Genomic DNA, 21,534 nt, shown 5'->3' on the forward strand with positions numbered 1-21,534 from the left:
TAGCCGAGAATGCATAAATATAGGGGCTGGGCCGCACCACTCTGACCTCCGTCTCCCGAACGGCCTCTAGTTGGCTGGCATCCACCTCTAACGGCCTGACCTCCACCTCTAATAGCCTGGCCTCCACCTCTGGAAACATGACCCCTGCCTCTAGCTGGCTGAGCGGGAAGTGGAGCAACCGGTGCCGGAATCATGGCAGGAGAAACTTGTTGGTGCATGCTGCCCTGTGATCAGGGCAAAATCTAGAAAGGTGCCTCAGATCTCCACAAGTGTAACAAGCCCTTGGTTGCTATGACTGCTGACCCTGGAACTGGCCCTATCGACCTGGGTAACTGCTCTGATAACTCTGGATCGAAGGTGCACTAATAGGAGCTGGAGGTGCACTGTAGGCTAGCTGCTCAGGATGAGACATATAAGGACCATGACTGCTCGAAGCATCGTTGGATGCCTGAAGCGCTGACTAAAACGGTCTGGAAGGATGGCCTCTACCAAAAGTACCCCTGCCTCCAGACGAGGCACCACTGAAACCATCAAAATGACGAGGCCTCTTATTAGATGTCGGTCCCCTCTCCTGACCACGAACCATCTCGATCTGTCTAGCAATCGCTACAGCCCTCTGAAAAGAAATATCATCTCCGATATCCTTGGCCATCTGTAGTCTGACAGTGAAAGTGAGCCCATCAATTAATCTCCTCACTCTCTCCCTCCCAGTAGGGAGCAAGATAATAGCATGGAGAGCTAGGTCTAAAAATTGAGTCTCATACTGGGTAACAATCATACTACCCTGTTGAAGACGCTTAAACTGCCTGGGGTAATCCTCCTTGAGAGTGAAAGGAATGAACTTCTCTGGAAATAGCGGTGAAAACTGATCCCAAGTAAGAGAAGGTGAACCAACTAATCTAGTCAACACATAATCTCTCCACCATCTCTTGGCAAAACAGGTCATCTGGAACACTGCAAAATCGACCCCATTGGTCTCAACTATACCCATGTTGCGCTACTACTCGTGGCAACGATCCAAGTAATCTTATGGGTCCTCAGAAGGTGCACCACTAAAATGAACAAGGAAGAGCTTGGTAAACTTATCTAGCCTCAACAAGGCCTCAAAAGACATAGTGGGCCTATCACCAACACGTGCCGCAACAACCGGCTGAACCACCCAAACTAGCTAGAGTGCTGGAGTCCGATATAGGGGAGTCACCTACTCTGGGGTGTGAGTAGTAGGAGTCTGTGCTTCTCCCCCAAGCCGAGAGACATATGGTGCCACCGAAAATGCATCGGTCTGGTCCACACTATCCATAAGGCCCACCAAGCGGACGAGAGCATCCTGAAGCACTAGAGTGGCTATGAACCCCTCCGGGACCTAAGCTAGTCCGACGGGTACGGTCTGAGCTGGGACCTCCTCCTCCTTATGATCCACTGAGGCTCTACTGCGGGTGTTGTTGCCCGACCTCTAGGTTGAGCTCTGCCTCGGCCTCTGCCCCTGGTAGTAGCTACCATATGGGGATTTGGCTCCTGCCCAACTGTAGATATTGTGCGTGTTCTCGCCATTTTCGAGAGAACAAGAATAAAGTGGTTGAATAATCAATAATAGAATAAAATCACATGATAGAGAAGTAAAGAAGTGAAATTTTTCTTAAACTCCATAGCCTCGAGAAGATAAGTACAGAAGTCTTTGTACCGATCCTCCAGACTCTACTAAGCTTGATCATGACTCGTGAGACCTAGAAAACTTAGTTCTTTGATAACAACTTGTCACGGCCCGAAATCTCAACCTCGAGGTCGTGATAGCGCCTAATATCCACTTGCTAGGCAAGTCGACATGAGATAATTAAATAGTCGATTTTAACAGTTTAAACACAATAATGGTACACAATGAGAAATAAAAACTCAATCTGATACAGTACCAACATAAGTCATGTGATCATATTTACTCCTAAAGATCCCGAGTCACAAATACAGGAGCAACTAGAAGTTCTAATCCAACTGTTTCGAAAGATATGAACAGTAAAAAAGGGAAGAGGAAGGGGACTTCAAGGTTTGCGGACGCTAGCAGATCTACCTCAAGTCTTCGTATGCAAGGATCTGATGCACCTCATGCACTGTTGGGACCAATACCATAATCTGCATAAGGAGTGCAGAAGTGTAGTATGAGTACAACCGACCCAGTGTACTCCGTAAGTGTCGAGCCTAACCTCGACGAGGTAGTAACGAGGCTATAATAGGACACCTACGTAATTAAACATGTACAAGTATATATACGCAGCAATAACAATAAGAGAGAATAACAACATACAAACTAGGATGGGACATGCAAAAGGGGGAAATACTATAACGGCGACAGGTATGAAATCATGTAGTAGTCAAATAAATCATCAACCAATGAAATCAGATAAACCAATGAACTAATGAATAAATGAGAAGAATGGCACGGCATCACCCTTCGTGCTTGTACTCTCTTCCTCACCATATAATAATGAATAAATGAGATAAATGGCACGGCATCACCCTTCGTGCTTTTATTCTCTTCCTCACTATGTATTAATCAATAAATGATATAAATGCAATGGTACGGCATCACCCTTCGTGCTTTTACACTCTTCCTTACCATGTGATGAAGATAATATGAATTCGGGAAATAAATAAGGGTGAGAATGTATTTAACGTCAAATATGATACCAAGATACCAAACTTCAACTTTCGAAATACTCAACAATTACGAAATAAGAAATAAATATTGATGGAATAATCAAAGAAGTAATAACCTAATTTAAGCATGGATATCATAATTAATAATGCAATAAAACACAAGAAAATAAGTTCCACCCGCATTCTTTAACCCAACAACAATGCATAAGTATTTGTCACCTCACATATACGTTATTCCCACACATTAAACACGTAGAAAATATACTAACAAGTCATAATCCATCAAGTCAAGGTTAACCATCCGCAATCAAATCAAAGCTCAACCGGGGTCTTTCCTCTAAAATTTGCTTCCAAACCAATTAAATCTAACCAAATATAGTTCAAAGAATTCAAAATAAGCTTTAGAAACTACCCACGAGTGAAAAAGATTTAATTTTTAATGATTTTGGAAAAAGTCAACAAAAGTCCATCCCAGACCCGCTTAGTCAAAACCTGAGATTCGGACCAAAACCAAATTACCTATTCACCCCTAAGCCCGATTATGTATTTAGTTTCGAAATATGTCCTTAATTTGAGGTCTAAATCTCAATTTTATAAAAATCTCCAATTCTACTCAAATCCCTAATTTCTACCATGAAAGAGTATAGATTAAAGGATAGAAATCAATGGATGTTGATGAAAATGAAAAAAAAAACGAGTTAAAATATACTAACATATGAAGTGGGGATGAAATTCTTCTTCAAAATTGCCTTTAGGCCGAGCTCTAATGTGGAGATGGTGAAAAATGGGTTAAATCCCGATTTTTAGAAGTTTAAAAGATTAGGCGCCAGGTGTTCATCGAGTTCGCGAGACACTTGACACGATCGCAAAGCAACAACGGCCAAAGGCCTTTGCGTTCGCAAAGGCTTACTCCCACCTGCCTTCCCATTCGCGGTCCTGATGTCACATTCGTGAAGAGTAACAGTTCAGCTCCCCTCCCAGGCCTCATAACCCTAAGTGGTCGCGAGAGGCTGGTCGCATATGCGAAGGGTAAACCCCCCCAGTGCTTCACGTTTGCGACAAAGCCATCGCGTTCGTGATGAAGGAACTCCACCCCTGTCCCAGTTTCCCCTTCGCTCGCGATCGCAAAACACAAAGTGACAGAAACCAGCAACAACAAACCAGTAGCTATCCAAGTCCAAAAATCGATTCGCAGCCTATCTGAAACTCACCCGAGCCCCTCGAGCTTCAAACAAACATGCACACAAATGTAATAACATCATATGAACTTGCTCTCGCAGTCAAAATACCAAAATAACACCAAGAACTACGAATCAGACATCAAAATGAATGAAATTTTCAAAAAAAGACTTAAGAACTTCCAAATTTACAACCGGACGTCCGAATCACGTCAAATCAACTCCGTTTTGCACCAAATTTTGCAGATGAACCATAAATAGTGAAATGAACCTATTTTGAGTTCCGAAATCAAAATTTGAACTCGTTAGCAATAGTTAACCTATGGTCAAACTTAGGAATTCTTTAAACCTTCAAATTATAAATTTTCAACAAATTATGTTAAATTAAGTTAGGGACTTTCGAATTCAATTTTGGGTATACGCCCAAGTCCCAAATCACGATACGGACCCGCCGAACCGTCAAAATACTGATCTGGGTCCGTTTGCATAAAATATTGACCGTAGTCAACTCAAATTATTTTTTAAAGCTAATGTTCACATTTTCTTCAATTTTTTCTCATAAATTTTCCGGAAAAGGACATAGACTGTCCACGCAAGTCGAGGAGGTCTAAACGGAGCTATTCGAGGTCTCAAAATACAGAAATGAAGGCTAAAACTATAAATGACCTATCGAGTGTGTCTGTATATATATATAAGGGCTAAACGGAGCTATTCGAGGTCTCGAAACACAGAAATGAACGCTAAAACTAAAAATGACCTATCGGGTAGAGAGAGAGAGAGAGAGAGAGAGAGAGAGGAGATATATGTGTTTATTTAGAAATTCAATTTATCATCCTGTTTCTCCACTCTTTTTTCTTTTCTTTTTGTTTTCTTTAATTCATATTTTCTTACATGCATGATAGGGTGTTCAAGAAATAAGGGGAATGTCAATTTATTCAACGAGTCTGGGAATCGGAGAACTAGTACTTGAGTGTTTTGATTGGAGTTTCTTGTTTCACTGGCATATGCAATATTTAAGTTGTTAATTCATAGTTGTATAACAACTGGGGAGAAGGAGAAAAAGAAATGAGAGATGACACGCAAGCTCGTATCTGAAGTTTGCCAACACCATAGCTATAACCTACAAGTTAAATAATTTGAAAATTTAATTTGAATATTGCTTAAATAGTAGGGTGAAGGTTACGGGTGTAATTCCAAGCAGAAATCATGAGTTCCATTTGGGGCATGTTTGTTTTTCACTTAATGAAGATATGAATCTAAATCACTCAAATTTTGCATTAGATGCATTTGTATTTTTCCTTTTCCAAATACTTACTCGATTTTAACTGGTGTGAGTTATTTAGATTGTATACATAATTTTATGATCATTAAGTTATTGTCCATGTAAAATTCTTCTTTCGAACGTAACTTTCTAAAGCTACAATATCAATTATAACATATAAGTTGTATCACTAACCTCCAGCATACGATCACCACTATCAACCACCACTAATAACTATTGTCACTGACAGAGCCACACATTCCACCGATACCACCAATCACCTCCACCATCATAACCACTTACCACTGCCTCAACCAACCACCACTAGGAATAACAACTACCTCCATCATTACTCTCAACAACCTCCATAGCCACTGCCAACCACTCCCGCTGCTAGCCACCAACAACAACAACCTTCTGCACTAACTGCTACCACCATGCAATCCTCACCTCTAGCCAGAGGCAGAGCTAGGATTATAAGTGTATGGGTTCTAAATTATAAATACAGGGTCTCGAAAAAAGTCACTAGATTTTCTTCTACTGTAGCTCTACTGTAGACATATGAAGATTTTCTTCTTAATAAAGGTATAATTCTAGCAGTAAGTGAAACATGACTCTATTCCAACAAATAAGCAAATCAAGAATAAGGGATGATGCAGTTAAACGAGACCCAAATGCCAAAAATGAGTATGTTGTGCAATTTTTACACCTTTGAACAAATGTCAAATAAATCGGGAAATGGGAGTACCTGGTAAGCTTCAAAATCATCAAAATTGAATCTTGATCGAGCAACAGTAAATTCAACATGATCAAGAATATCTTTTTGTAAACTAACTGCATCATTCTTCAAGAACTCATCCATTAACCCAAACATCTTCTCTGCTTCCGCTTTCCTCCCTCCTAAGTTCAACCCAGCTTTCCTCACAACCACTCCTCTCCCACTATTGGTGTAAAAGGGGTTTTGGGAGCTGATTTTTGCTGATTTTTGTGGGAGTTTAATGGAGTTTTGTAGCTGAAGTTTGAGGTGTTTTGGAACTGGAGTTTGAGAACAACTTTCATGGAGAAAAGCTATTGGTTTTCAATTGAGTAAGAAGGCTCTTTAACGGTGGAAAATAGTGTTTTTGTTGTTGGAGAGGAAACAGCCACGATGTAAAAAACAAGAAAACTCTTACCCGCGTAAAGCAGGATAAGCAGGATTCGAACCCCTGTGCTCTCCGAGCAAACCCAAAACTCTTACCATTGAACCCAGACACATTTTGTTACTGGGTTCGGTAGGATATATTTATATATAAAGAGTAAATTTTTCAATACAAATACAGGGTCTCGGAAAAAGTCACTGGGTTCGCCCGAACCCGCACCCTCTACCGTAGCTCCGCCCCTGCCTCTAGCACCACCATATAACCATCAGCCCTTACCGCACAACCGCCATCATCAGTCACCTCGACTAACTACAACCACACTATCACCTTACAATCATCATTGCTCACAATCAACGTCGCTAGCTTTTAGAGTGTATTTCATCAAACAAATAGCTCTACATCACCATAAATTAAGATTTTCTTTAATATTTTATTAATAAAATACGTAATTATCATTTTAAAAATTCTATATTTATAAGTTTTAGTTATACAAATAGATTATATATTTCGTATGCGAGAAAAAAAATAGTCTTAATTATTTGTTGTTCATATTTAAAGTCAATACCTTAATAATCATATGTATATTAAAGTCAGATATATTATTAATTTTAATAAGTCTAATGCTGAAAAGATAAAAGAAGGTTTAAAGAGAAGAAAAAAGGAATTACTAAGAAGGATATATTTATCTCAAATAATTGGGTCAATGATGAAGTCTTGATGGTGGCTTTGGTATAAAGCCATGTGGGGATACCTAATGCTCCACCTCATGAATTCTTACTATTGCTTCAATAATAGCATAATATGTTTTTCTCTTCTTCTTTTCCCTTGAAACAAAAAGGATTGATTTTTCTTGATCTTTTTGTTCTTTTTATTTTTAAAAAACATGTATTGTTTGAGTGTGGCAAATGTGGGTCTAATAAGTGTCCCCTCCAATAATGCAATGGGATATGCATAGTTTCATTCAATCATTCATTCCCAAGAGGAAGCTGCTGCTGCAACTTCAGGCCCTCTTCACATGGCTTCCAACCTTTTTCTTTAGAGAGAGAAATGAATTTATTTAATTTATTAACATATCATATCACACATATCAACCTTTTCAAGAACTTGCAGATTATTGTCATGTAAATAAAACAAAGTATAAATTAATTAAGATTCACTTTGCCAGATGGGTCCATGTGATTACCAAGTAAACTGTGCAAAATTAGTCATGTCATTATTTGGAGGAATGCTGTTTTTATGTACTCGGACAATTATTAATTTTCTCTCTTTATTTTTGCATATAATAGATAGTCATTACAAATTATTTTATATGGGTATATATGTGAAAATGTTATTAAAAAGTACACTAATGAAGAGATACTTCCAACCATTGTACATGCACTAACATGTTTAGATTACATTACAGCCATTTGATTAGGGTCACTTATTTTATTTTATTTTTGGATTCCACTTGAATTTGTTTATTTCAGTTTGTTCTATGAGTATAATGCTTTATTAATATAGTCTACCACTAACCACTATTACCGACGGGCGAAAAGGAACGCAGTTTTTGTTAACTTAACTGCCATAAAACTGAAATTGTTGCATTAAATTTATGAATTATTTTCTCTCGTTTCGTTATTTGGTGCTTTCAGTCTTTAATTTTACCGCTCAATATTTAAACTATTTGACACTTCGAAATTGTCAATGAGCAAGAAAAAGAAAAAAGAAAAAGATTTAGGGTGTGTTTGGTATAACGGAAAATGTCTTCCGTGGAAAATGTTTTCTTGAAAAACAAGTAGTAATCTTATTCATTTTTCGGTGTTTGGTACGCAAATTAAGGAAAATAACTTTTCAAGAGTATTCATAAATAATTTAGATACAATAAACATGAAGCCATAAACTTTCGAACCAACAACCTTCCGAACCCACAAATTTCATAAACTTCCGAACTGCTAAACTTTCGAATCCGTAAACTTTATAATTTCTAAACCCGTAAACTTCCAAACACATAAACCTTCGAACTCATAACTTTGGAGCTTGTAAAATTTCGAACCTGTAAACCGAAAGATGAAAAAACTAAAACTGAAAATATATATAATAAAAAAAAAATTCTGGGGGGGAGGGGAAGGAGTGTTCAGAAAAACGAAAAAACAGAAATTTGAAATTACAAAAAAAAATTGTGCGGGTGTGGTGGGGGAGGGGTTGGCAAAGTGGGGGATGGATGGGGCAGAAAAACGGAAAAAACAAAAATTTGAACTTACCAAAAAAAGAATGTGGGGGGGGGGGAGGGGGAGGAGGGATGGTGATGGAAAAAAAATGAAATATATAAATAAATAAAAAGAGAAGTTTTTGGAGAGGGGTGGGGTGGGGTTGGGTGGGTGGTGTGAGGGTGTGGGGTGGGTTAGTGAGGGTGGAGAAAGTTGAGAAGGAGTTTTGGAAAATGTTTTCCCTTCTCTTGATAAGGAAAAAAACGAGTTCATAAGGAAAATATTTTTTAAAACATTTAAGCCAACCAAACATGGAAAAATTGGCGGAAAATATTTTTCTTCATACCAAACACGGCCTTAACCTTGAAATTTTACTTTCTTTCTTGAATATTTTTTAATGGATTAAATACTTCAGAAGATATTTTTAGTTGTATTACTATTTGAAAATGCGAACAAACAGGAAGTTTTCTGAAAACAAAAATTGATATAGATACATTAAAAAGAGTACAATCATGTTACTTTCTACTCTCCGTGTACGGAGACACCTATACAATATATAAAAAAATTCAAACATCTATAGGTATGTATGTATATGTGTATAGAAAAATTAGATTGACTACTTAAAAATAATGCAAAGTAAACATCAATTTGAGATAAAAAGTAAAATTTTAACATCTCTATGCCCTCGTACCCAACATATTGAGTCATACCTAAAGGCGGTATTACTTACAAAAAATCTTGAGTAAATAGCATTATTCATGGTTGCCCTTGAGTAATCTTGTCCTTCTTCACAACTCACTAATCACCTATCACTAGTAAAAGCATTACATTTTTATACCATTACTTCCTTTATTCACGTTTAGGTGTCCACTTTTAACTTTGTACTCCTTTAAAAAAATGAAGTATGTATTTTACAGTTTTAGTTTTATCATAATAATGATAGCATTTCAAAAAGTTTTGGGAAATAATTTGAAGAATGAGTAGTTAATGATAAGGATAAAACGGAAAAAATTGTCTTTCTCTTGATTTACTAAAATAGACAAGCAAAAGTGAATATATATTATAGTATAGTGGACAAGTAAAAGTGAACGAAGGAAGTAAATTTTAATCAACCATTAAAAACAAAAGATACTATTAGCTCTCTCTCGTTTGGCCATAAAATTTGAGAGCTTTTTTTTCAAACTTCAAATCCCAAAGACAACTTTAGTGTGCGTTTGGACATAATAATAGTAAAATTCCAAAACAGGGTCCAAAAATAATTTTTAAGTGAAAATGGTATTTGAAATTAGAGTTATGTTTGGACATGAATATAATATTTGGTTGTTTTTAAAGTTTATGAGCGATTTGAGTGAAAAATTTTGAAAAACAGCTTTTTGGAGTTTTTCAAATTTTCGAAAATTCCCAAAATGCATCTTCAAAATTATGAATAAATGCTGATTTCGAAAAAAATGCATGTTCAAACATAATTTCAAATTTCAAAACTTATTTTTCTTCTCATCTTCAAAAATTCAGTATTTCAAATTTAACCAAATCTAAGGCCCAACGCTAGCTAAAAGTAGAATTTCCTTAGGTCTAAAATGAGGGGAAAATAAAAGCAGAATTTGATTAAACTATGCTCCTCACAACTCTCTTCCAAACAGACCACAGCACTGACAGAAACTGAAAGAGCAGTGCAGTGATATATAGTATTTATCGACATAGAATTAAAAAAAAAAAAAAAAAAACTGACTGTCATTCAGAATGGTTTGACCTTTGAACAATTATGAGACAAAGTACAAAACAACCAAAACAAGTTAATATTATGTTTTTCATAAATAGGTAAAATAATCACTGAAAACACATTCCTTCCCATGTTTTAATGTCGGTTCCATTCTCAATAACTCCAAAACCTTTACAGTCATTAGCTACAAATCAATAGCTGGTTCAGATCCCATTTCCCAAGACCTCACGAACTCCCCAATTATATTTATTATTTAATTACTAATCCCCCTTCATTAGTGTCTAATCATTACATTCTTACTCTCTAGCCCCACCCCCTACCCCTCAAAAATGAAATAAAAGAAAAAAACATGCATACAGATAGATATGGGTCCCATTTTTAGTTAATCATGATAACTAACTGATTAACACTACTTCTTATGAAATAGTAGTATAAGTTATTTTGGTCACTTTCATATTAGTTTGTTCTCAAGAACCAAAAAAGAATGTTGTACAACTGAATTAACACAGAGAAGAAAATTAGTGAAAAGATCAAACCATGAAAAATCATCTCTTTTTCTTGTTATTTTTCATTGGTTTTTTCATTGTTTCATCAAATGGTGATGAAGTTTCAACATTGTTAGCACTAAAGTCCAGTCTTGTTGATCCAATGGATCACCTCAAAGACTGGAATTTGCCAAACAATGGAAACTCAAGTTCAAGTTCTGTTCATTGTAAATGGACTGGTGTCTTGTGCAACTCCAAAGGTTTTGTAGATAATCTTGATTTGTCAAACATGAATCTCAGTGGCAGAGTTTCAGATCAAATTCAAGGGCTAAAGAGTTTGTCTTCACTAAATCTTTGTTGCAATGATTTCTCCACTGCATTGCCAAAGTCATTGGCCAATCTGACTTCTTTAAAGAGCATTGATGTGAACCAAAATAACTTTGTTGGCAAGTTCCCTTCAGGTCTTGGAATGGCTTCTGGATTAAGATATCTCAATGCTTCTAGCAATAACTTTGAGGGGTTTCTCCCTCAGGATCTTGGCAATGCTACATTGCTCGAAATCATGGATTTTCGAGGGAGTTTCTTCGAAGGTTCAATCCCTTTATCGTTCAAGAAACTTCAGAATTTGAAGTTTCTTGGACTATCAGGGAATAATCTTACAGGAGAGATCCCTCGGGAGCTCGGTGAATTGAAAGCTGTAGAGACTATAATTCTTGGATACAATCAGTTTGAAGGTTCAATTCCAGCTGAGTTTGGTAATCTAAGTAGTCTTCAGTATCTTGACTTGGCTGTTGGCAGTTTAAGTGGTCAAATTCCAGCTGAATTAGGCAAGTTGAAGAATCTGACCACTGTGTATTTGTATCAGAATAGTTTTGAAGGGAAGATTCCAGCTGAAGTTGGAAATATTACATCTTTAGTTTACTTGGATCTTTCTGATAACAACATTTCAGGGGAGATTCCGAATGAGTTAGCAGGTTTGAAGAATTTGCAGCTGCTAAATCTCATGTGCAATAACTTAAGTGGTCCTATTCCAACAAAGCTTGGTGGGTTAGAAAATCTTGAGATACTTGAACTATGGCAAAATTCTTTAAACGGTTCTTTGCCTATGAATCTTGGGGAAAAATCTCCCTTGCAATGGTTAGATGTTTCTTCTAATTTCTTGACAGGTGAGATCCCTCTTGGTTTGTGTGATTCTGGCAATCTAACAAAGCTTATTCTCTTTAACAATTCTTTCTCTGGACCAATCCCATTAGGCCTCTCTAATTGTTCTTCACTCATCCGAGTTAGAATCCAAAATAATCTTCTTTCAGGTGTAATCCCAATTGGATTTGGAACTCTTCCTAAGCTTCAAAGATTGGAATTGGCTAATAACAATCTTACTGGTGAAATTCCTGAGGATTTCACTTTGTCTTCTACACTTTCTTTTATCGATGTCTCCTCGAACCACCTTGAATCATCTTTGCCATCTAGCATTTTGTCTATTCCTAGCCTGCAAACCTTTGCAGTCTCCAATAACAATCTTAAAGGAAACATTCCTGACCAACTCCAAGATTGTCCATCCCTTTCGTCGCTTGATCTTTCGAGCAACCATTTCACGGGGAAAGTTCCTCAAAGTATTGCTTCATGTGAAAGGCTTGTGAATCTTAATCTTAGCAACAATCAATTCAGTGGTGAAATCCCAACTCACATTGCCACATTGCCAACTTTATCTATTCTTGATTTATCAAACAACTCCCTAGTTGGAAAAATACCAATGGACTTTGGTAGTTCTCCAGCTCTAGAAATGCTTAATCTGTCATACAACAAACTTGAGGGTCCAGTTCCAAGCAATGGGATATTAATGACCATTAATCCCAATGATCTAATAGGCAATGCTGGACTTTGTGGTGGCATACTTCCACCGTGTTCTCAAAATCTAATCACCACTTCAAACGTGAGGAAGACTCGTGTGAATCACATAATCGTGGGATTTATTGTTGGGATCTCGGTTATCATAGCTGTTGGGATCATGGTTCTAGCAGGAAGATCAATGTATAACAGATGGTACTTGTGCAACAGCTTCTTCAAAGATTTTCGGTTCAGCAAGAACAATTCAGAATGGCCTTGGAGGCTAGTAGCATTTCAGAGGATTAACTTCACAAGTTCTGATATTCTGACTTGCCTAAAGGAGTCAAATGTGATAGGCATTGGTGGCAATGGAATTGTCTACAAGGCTGAGATTCAGAGGCCACATTCTGTTGTAGCAGTTAAAAAGTTATGGAGAACAAATGGGGACATTGAAGCAGGAGAAGAACTCTTTGCAGAGGTAGATCTTTTAGGGAAGCTTCGTCACAGGAACATCGTTAGGCTATTAGGCTATCTTCACAATGAGACTGATGTCATGATGTTATCTGAATACATGCCTAATGGAAATCTTGGAGCTGCTTTACATGGGAAACAAGCTGCAAAAATGCTCGTGGATTGGTTGTCGAGATACAACATTGCTCTTGGTGTTGCTCATGGCCTCGCTTACCTTCACCATGATTGCCATCCACCAGTCATACATCGGGATGTCAAGTCAAGCAACATTCTTCTTGATTCAGATTTTGAGGCAAGAATTGCAGATTTTGGCTTGGCGAGAATGATGCTTCACAAGAATGAGACTGTCTCTATGGTAGCAGGATCATATGGCTATATAGCACCAGGTAAAAAAAATTCTTGAACCTTAAAATGATTTTATTTCATATTTTAAGACATTCATTTTTCTTTCTCTTTTGTTTTGGCAGAATATGGATACACATTGAAGGTTGATGAGAAGAGCGACATATACAGTTATGGGGTAGTGCTTTTGGAGCTTCTGACCGGAAAAATGCCATTAGACTCTTCTTTTGGAGAATCCATTGACATTGTAGAATGGGTTAGAAGGAAAGTGAACAACAAGGCATCAGAAGAAGCATTAGATCATGATGTAGCTGGTCAATGTAAACATGTTCAAGAAGAGATGCTTCTTGTTCTAAAGATTGCACTTCTTTGCACTGCAAAGCTTCCAAAAGAAAGGCCATCCATGAGAGACATTATAACTATGCTTGGAGAGGCAAAACCAAGAAGGAAAAGCATTTGCCAAAATTGGGGTTATACTAGTAGTGCTAACAAAGACAAGTTAATTTTTGTACATTCACCAGTTGTAGGCCTTCTATAAGTACCAAAAACCTTTTTTCTTATCTCTCTTTTCCTCTTCAATATATAGTATATCTTCATGTTCAAGAGTCAAAATGTAAAGAGTCTCTTTCCTTCCTTTTCTTCTTTCCATTTTCTGTAATCGATATTAGAGAAGAGGAAATTGTATGAATACCACCCAATATTTTCTCTAGCCTAATGATTTCCCATTTGTCAATAACATACCATTCATATAAGATATTATCTTGATATATGATATTGTCGATTCCTTAAAGGAATATGAACGTTGCAGTTAACTAATACATAGAACAAGCATATGAGAATTGAGGGTCTTAATAGAAATTTCAGTACCATTATTCAAGAAAAAAAGTAATACTGAAACTAATATCTCACCAAATAATTACCCAAAAATATATATATATATATATATATATATATATATATATATATATATATCTCACCAAATACCAGAAAAATGACTAGTGTCTCTAAACTATAAGGTAGGTATCAGTTTTACCTTCATATACAACAACAAAAAGTGGGAGTCAGTTATATGAATCACCATCGTCTATGTCGCTCCACTTAAGCACACACATCAGTCAGTTGCCTCTAATCTTATGAATGTGACTAAAACTAAAACTGTAAGTCATTACCAAGTACACAGATGCAAGATAGAATGGATAAAAGAAATACAGCTTTAGAGACTTTGTAATGCAAGTAACTACGAATATGAGAAATGGACAACATATACTAATATTGGCAGAGAGTTGTTGTTCTACTAGAATTCAAAAGTTTAAACTAAATTATGCCAGCAAACAGAAGCAAAACACCGTATCCAGGAGGAAGTAAAACAAAACAAATACTAAACTATCTTAGCCTTCGGATAAACATTCGAGACTTGAAAATTGTCCCCCATGACAGTCCTGAGTGAGTAAAAACTTGGAACGTATTTAGTCACTGCAATGCCACTACCGTAAACATTGACCTTCCTAAACTAAATCTCTTTTGGGCTGTAAGAAACTAGCTGAGTGCCATGTTCTCTTTGCATCAAGATTTCTCCATCTTTCCAAATTATGATTGGTATAAATGTACCCAGGGGCGGCCCAAGGGTCAAGCCACTAAAGCAAAGCTTTAGGCCCCCAAATTTTGAAGGCCCCAAATTTTTCTTTTTGTTTTTTACTCGTATTTGTATTGAGCCCGACTAATCTAGATTCGTATCGCATAAGGCCTAGTAAAAGAGAGAACACGGATTTATTTCAACCACATGACTCGAACCTAATATAAGGTAAGTTGGATCATATACATCTCACAATAATCTTTAAAGGTAGGGTCTAAATATATTGGGTATGTAAAAATTAAAAGAAAAAATTATTTTATAAAAAGTAAATATAAATTTTAATTTAGTATTGATGTAACCGTTTAAGCAAAAATTGGAGAAAGAGAATCACTCCTCCTAAACCGTCGTCGCGAATATAAAACTTTTCATTATTTAAATTTGACTATTGACATCATTAGTGAGGTACCTATATTATTATTCTCTTTTTACATTTTCCACTAAAAACGTGCAATTCAATAGTCCAAGTCTTATTTTTTATCTTTCTCATCAGAAAACGAGTACTACATTGTTATATTCTCTTCTTGATTTCTACAAAAAAAAAAAGCTTAAGTTCTCTATAAGTTATATTGTTCTCTGTAAAAAAAAAAAATTTTTATTTTTCTATAAAAAACAAGAGTTGAAAAGTACCGTTGAATAAAACTATATTGCGCATTCTTTTTTTTCCTTTTTTTCCCTCTCATGTTTCAAGCATTTCAACAAGTATATTAGAACATCAAAAATTATTTTGATATCAAGTTATAAACTTCGTGAATCTAGTTCAATTATCTAAGATCAATAATATCCTAGGAGAGATTAAATTATTTATAAAAGAAATTATTAACAACTTTACATCTTAAAAAGATAGAAAAATAGACTTTCATTAAAAATATAGATGAATTTTTTTTCCTTCTGATAGGCCCCAGATTAAAAATTGGCTTTAGGCCACCAATATTCTTAGGTCGCCCCTGAATGTACCCTGACGGATATCAGGTGGAATGCAATCCATCAAAATACGATCTTTAGTCCATGATTCAGCTATTCCATACTCTTTCATCCACCATATATCAACATGTGTCATAAAACTATACTCTTTCACCCCAAGGAACAAGCTCAAGTTCAAAATATAAATACTAGGCCTAGTGGAGGTGGCACGGGCTTCATCTCTTCTGTCTCTATATTAAAGGAGTAAATGCAGGCGCTGGCACTTTTTTGTGATTTTCACCATCCATCCAATGAAGAAAACCATTGACGTTAACATTGGTAAGTGATCCCCGTGGGTGTGGACGAACTTCGCCCACATTTCTCCATTTCTTATCAACTCCAAGAGTATAAACCTCCAATTCATATAGTTCTGGACGATCCCATACCGATCTCAATAACTTATACTGTCCAGAGGACTCACTAAAGCAAAATCCCCACGCAACATGACATGCTCTTTTATCAGGATATTTAAGCTTGAAACAATCACCCAAAAGAGGATTGCAAATGCAAACCAAACGAATTCTACCATAGGTATAACTATTCATCAAACAAATAAACCCATTACACGAACCAATTATTTCCAACTTTGGTTTACTAGCACGATTAATTGTTCTCGATTCTAGTGGAGGGAGGAGAAATTTTGGGCTCAACAACATGGGTCTATTTAACGGGGAAGAATAATAATCATAATCTGCTTTGAGTTCAAGAAGTGAAACGAAAGAGTGATCAACCGAAAGCAAAATGCAAGGAAAATTAAGTGATCTTGACGTGTGATACATGTTAAAAAATAAAGGATCAGAAGTTAAAAGATTATACCAGAGTTTGCAAACAGTCTTGCAGAAGAAAATGGACTTGATTGGCAATCTTGAAAGAATTTCAACCATAATTACCCTTGGTAGGTCCATAATTGTGACTTCATACATTTTTCTAAGAGCTGTTATCATTGTCACTTCCTTCTCTCTGGTTTCCTTGCATAATATACCTTAATACATACAACATCATATATCTATCAATCAATAGATATCTAGTCACACTTGAATTCTAACATGTCTAACAGAAGCAACGTAGGATAAGGGATAATATCCCTTAAAGTAATGGATTTTTTACGATATCCAGTTTTCGCCGTAAAAATTGCACGGGGCGCCCTATTTGGTCGCTCCCATTTAACGTATACCCATTTTTTTTAAAACTTTCAACTTGTACCCGCTTTTTAAATAACTTCAGCTCTCTTTCTCTTCCTCCTTCTCCTCCTTTGTTTTCTTCTTCAAGTTACAAAACAAATTGGTATTTATCTCCGAAAGCAATGCTGCTTTAGTTATAAGGTCAATTTTTTTTAATTGAACAGTTCGGCAGTTGTACTTCTGCTCCAAATTTACAAGCAAATTAGTCTTAGGAAAAAGTTTAAGTTATCAGTTCGGTTTGTTTTGGATTGCTCACTGTTGGAAAGCGTTTTTGTAGGGCCAATTGTTTGTGTGCCCTTTGGAAATATATATATATATATTTCTTGGTATGATTTTTGTGTAGTATATATTCATACACCTCTCTACTTATTTTTGTTTGTTTGGACAACGTTATTCCTTCTTTTGTCTCATAGGACATATATCGAGCATCTTGTGGCTTTCTTAAAAACATAACTTGCTCATTCTAGTCCACTTCAGCTAACAGTCACTAGCTACAACTAAGGCAAAACAATAAAAATACAGCTAGAAAATTATAATTGACAAATACAGCAAATTAACAAAAACTTCAGCTCTAGAGCTGAAGTTCGCCAGTTACAAAGACAAAAACTTCAGCTCTATCAGTTACAAAGACAAAAACTTCAGCTCTAGAGCTGAAGTTTCCCAGTTACAACACAAAAACTAAGTTTCCCAGTTACAACATAAAAACTTCAGCTCTAGAGCTGAAGTTTCCCAGTTACAACACAAAAACTTTAGCTCTTTCCCAGTTACAACACAAACTAGAGCTGAAGTTTCCAGTTACAACACAACAACTTCAGCTCTAGAGCTACAACACAAAAACTAGAGCTGAAGTTCGCCAGTTACAAAACAAAAACTTCAGCTCTAGAGCTGAACTTCAGGCCCGACTACTAGAATGCTGAAGTTTTGCGTGATTGTCTTTGCTACTTCAGCCCCGTGTGCTAAAGTTATGCGAAAAAATGGGTACGCTTGCAATTTTTTTTGCATAGCGGGCACAAGTTAAAATGTAACACAAAAAACAGGTATAGATGCAAATGCCCCATTTTCGCCGAACAAGTTCTCCAAATTCGTGTAACACTTCATCTCAAAAGTACTAGTATCATCTTGAATATTGCTGTTATTTTTTTTTTAAATATCAATGTACACGTATTGAATGCTTAATTGTAAATTGAGTATTAAATCGAATTTTATAAATTAAATATTATTAATATATGAATTGAATATGCTGATTTTTTTTTTGAATATTTATATTGAGTTAAGTGATGTTTCTACTTCCAATTTTCTTCCCGGAGCTTTGTTCGTATACAATACAGATTACGAGTCAATTACTTAAATGGTCACTCAACTATTCTAAATTATTTCCTAAAATCACTTTTCTTTCGTTTGTAACAATAAAGTCATTGAACTATGCTTTTTGCACTCAGAAAATCACTCAACTAGATTTTTAAAATTTTGGATTGCTAAATACCTATTTTACCATCTAAATTATAAACATTTATATTCTTCTTTTTTTTAAAAAAAAACTTTTTAGTATTAACAACAAAAATTCAAAAATTTATTTACACAATTTAGAATGAAAGAAAATAAAGGTTGTAAAATATATATTCCATGCACGTAATATAAAAATAATTATTTTAATAAAGCTATTTTTGTAATATACATTATATATTCTTGAAAATTATCTCAATTATATTATTATGATTCTACCAACTTTTTGACGACACAAAGTTATGTCACCGAAAAGTAGGGGGACTATCTGTATAGGGTAAAATATGCTATGTTAAGTCGTGTGTGGAATATATATAATATAATTGAACATAATTTTAAAGAATATATAATGTATATTGTAAAAATATCTTTATTTAAATAATTATTTTTATATTACGTGCATGAAATATATATTTTACAACCTTTACTTTTTTTCTTTCTGAATTGTGTAAATAAATTTTTGAATTTTGTTAATCCTAAAATTATTATTAGTAAAAAATTATTCTAATTACTTTTTTTACTATGCTCATTATTTTGTTATTCCAGCATTATATATGCTTTCGGCATCGGGCAGTAAAGTCTCTCCCGGGTCGTTACACTTGTTAGGTTGAACCCGGCCAGAAGCTTTGTTGCCGGAACTATGTTTTCGGCTAACTTTACTTGTTCCAAAACTCTCTATTGAATGATGTTGATTGAACTACCTGAATCAACCAACACATGTTTAATTTTGAAATTTAAAAACATTAACCAGTATTACTAGAGCATCATTGTGTGGTAAAAGAAGGCCATCAGCATCCTTTTATGTGAAGGTGATTTCATCATCTTCTGAAGCTTTTCGGATTCTTTTGTCATGAGCTATCGATATCTTTGTCTTCTTTGCTGCTGAAAATGTTAAACCATTTACTTTGTCACCGCCAAAGATCATGTTTATCGTCAAGCGAGGTGAACCTGCAGCGGGTATTGATGGTTCCGCAACATCTCAATTTTTTTCATAATTATTCTTGGCCCGATCACTTAGAAATTCTCTAAGGTGACCATTCTTCAGTAGCGCTGCAACCTCTTCACGAAGGTGCCGGCAGTCCCCAGTTCTATGTCCATGTGTTCCATGGAATTCACACCATATATTAGGATCGCTTTGATTAGGATCCGATCGAATTGGTTTCAGAAATCTTGCCTCCTTAATATTTCTCATAGCCGAAATTAGCTCAACTAACTGATATTGAAGTTATAGTTGGATAACTGGGGGTATGTTGAATGATGGGATCCCGATGATTCATTCTCATGTAAAGTTCTGCTATTCAGACCACGATCACTGCTTCTATCGAAAATAAACATCTCCGGTGACTGAAATCCTTTACTCCCACACCCATTAACTCTTTCGTACGGCTGAAAACGGCTCTTGGAAGGTCTCCAATCTGCATCAAAATTAGTTTTGATCTTCTCTTGATTTCGAACATGATTACGTCCTTTGGAAGACACCAATTAACTTAGTTGATCATCTTCTATTCTAATCTTTGATTCATAACGATTGTCTGCCCATGTGGTTGCTTGAAATTCTAATAAGCTTTCCTTCAACTTCCTATAGGCATCAGAGCTCAATAGATTGAGACCCTTGGTAAACACTTCAGCTACCCACTCGTCCGGTACCGACGACAACAACATCCTTTTCTTCTGAAATCGGATCATGAATTCTCACAATAGTTCGGTTCTCCTTGGGCGATTCTGAATACATCTACCTTTCTAGCTTGGACCTTTCTTGCCCCTACATGAGCTTTAATGAAAAAATTTGCAAGTATTGCAAAAGAATCAATTAAATTCTCAGGTAAAAGAGATTACCAAGTTAAAACACCTCTCATTAGGGTTTCGCCAAAAAATTTCAACAAAACTGATTCGATCTTGTGCGGGGTCAAGTCATTTCCCTTTACTACCGAAGTATAAGTTGTGATATGCTCTAATGGTTCCAAAGTCCCATCATACTTCTGTATTCAGGCATCTTAAATATTTTTGGAATTAATTTCGAGTCCGCACTTGGTTTGAACGACAATTGTGTATACTTCTTTGAATCTGGTCTCTTTAACATTGGTGGTGCCCTCAGGATCTGATCCATCTGAGCATGAAATTTCTTAGCATTTTGATCTTTTCATTCATTCATTTCCCTCGTGAATTTTATGAGCTCGATTTTGAAAGGATAATTAACATTGATGTCATTCTGGAATCCACTACCAGTACCAGCTGCCTCATTAAAATCAAACTCCTCCTCGGAACATCGTTACCGGTCCTTTGAACTGTTTGAATTGTGGGGATGTTTGGAGGAATCTAAACTCCTCCATTGGAGTTATTGGAAGCAATCGAAAGCGCCTGCTTCAATTCCGTCATCGCACGTTCTATCTTAAGAAGTGATTCATAATTTCCCTTTGTTATTCCCTTAAAATTTTAACTGTCTCAACCACTTGTTCATCGTCCATATCGTCAGGAGTTGGGCTTCTCACTTTCTAAGGATCTTTTCTCCATGTATCAGAGTTGTTGCATTCCCTTTGTTGTGAGTTTCACTTGTTGAAACATCAAAATGGAACACATCCTCGTTGTTTGTTCCACCATTGTAAGAGTTGTTCACATCATTAGCTGCCATACTTAATTTTTCTTTTAATAGCGAAAAGAATCAAAATGCGTTAGTAACAGATAAATAGATCAAAGTAATTATACAATTTGGCCCCATGATGGGCGCCAAACTATTAGCCCGTAAAACGGTACAGTTGAATTTGTAACATGATTTATAGACACGTAAATTAGTTTGATCCAAGAATATAAAAATAAAAGAACATAAATAAGATTATTAAAATAACTTGAAGAAAGTATAAGCCTAGCTATAGACGTAGCTTCTCCGAAAGCAGTATTAAGAGCAATGTAAGAACAAAAAGAAAGAGAGTAATTTTATATAGTAAGAGCGAATTAAAGCCTTATGAGTACAAATAATTTTTCGTGTCCAACTATGGATA

The 21,534-nt window shown here is 35.9% G+C and overlaps 1 protein-coding gene, 1 long non-coding RNA gene and 1 pseudogene across 2 annotated transcripts; 1 reads left to right on the top strand and 2 right to left on the bottom strand.

Annotated features, from left to right (window-relative positions):
* Positions 1-1,883: 1,883 nt before the first annotated feature.
* Positions 1,884-6,893, bottom strand: LOC107792326 (uncharacterized). The gene is made up of 2 exons (XR_012696575.1): positions 5,837-6,893; positions 1,884-2,124 (listed from the first exon to the last, which is right to left on the bottom strand). It is a non-coding gene; the product is annotated as an uncharacterized LOC107792326 (long non-coding RNA).
* A 3,663-nt stretch (positions 6,894-10,556) lies between these two features.
* Positions 10,557-14,013, top strand: LOC107792327 (uncharacterized). Its single transcript, XM_016614536.2, has 2 exons — positions 10,557-13,305; positions 13,387-14,013. Exons 1-2 carry the CDS (start codon positions 10,674-10,676, stop codon positions 13,797-13,799), a joined length of 3,045 nt encoding a protein of 1,014 aa, XP_016470022.2. The 5' UTR covers positions 10,557-10,673; the 3' UTR covers positions 13,800-14,013.
* Positions 14,014-14,639: 626 nt separating this feature from the next.
* Positions 14,640-16,798, bottom strand: LOC142165876 (F-box protein At3g07870-like; annotated as a pseudogene).
* Positions 16,799-21,534: the final 4,736 nt, after the last annotated feature.

The sequence above is a fragment of the Nicotiana tabacum genome, chromosome 11, assembly GCF_000715075.1.
Source record: "Nicotiana tabacum cultivar K326 chromosome 11, ASM71507v2, whole genome shotgun sequence".
Classification (NCBI taxonomy): domain Eukaryota; kingdom Viridiplantae; phylum Streptophyta; class Magnoliopsida; order Solanales; family Solanaceae; genus Nicotiana; species Nicotiana tabacum.

Excerpts from the sequence above, each read along its gene's own strand:
- LOC107792327 (XM_016614536.2), top strand. The coding sequence starts at position 10,674 with ATGAAAAATCATCTCTTTTTCTTGTTATTTTTCATTGGTTTTTTCATT. Across the intron at positions 13,306-13,386 it reads ATATGGCTATATAGCACCAG|AATATGGATACACATTGAAG; the intron begins GTAAAAAAAATT and ends TTGTTTTGGCAG.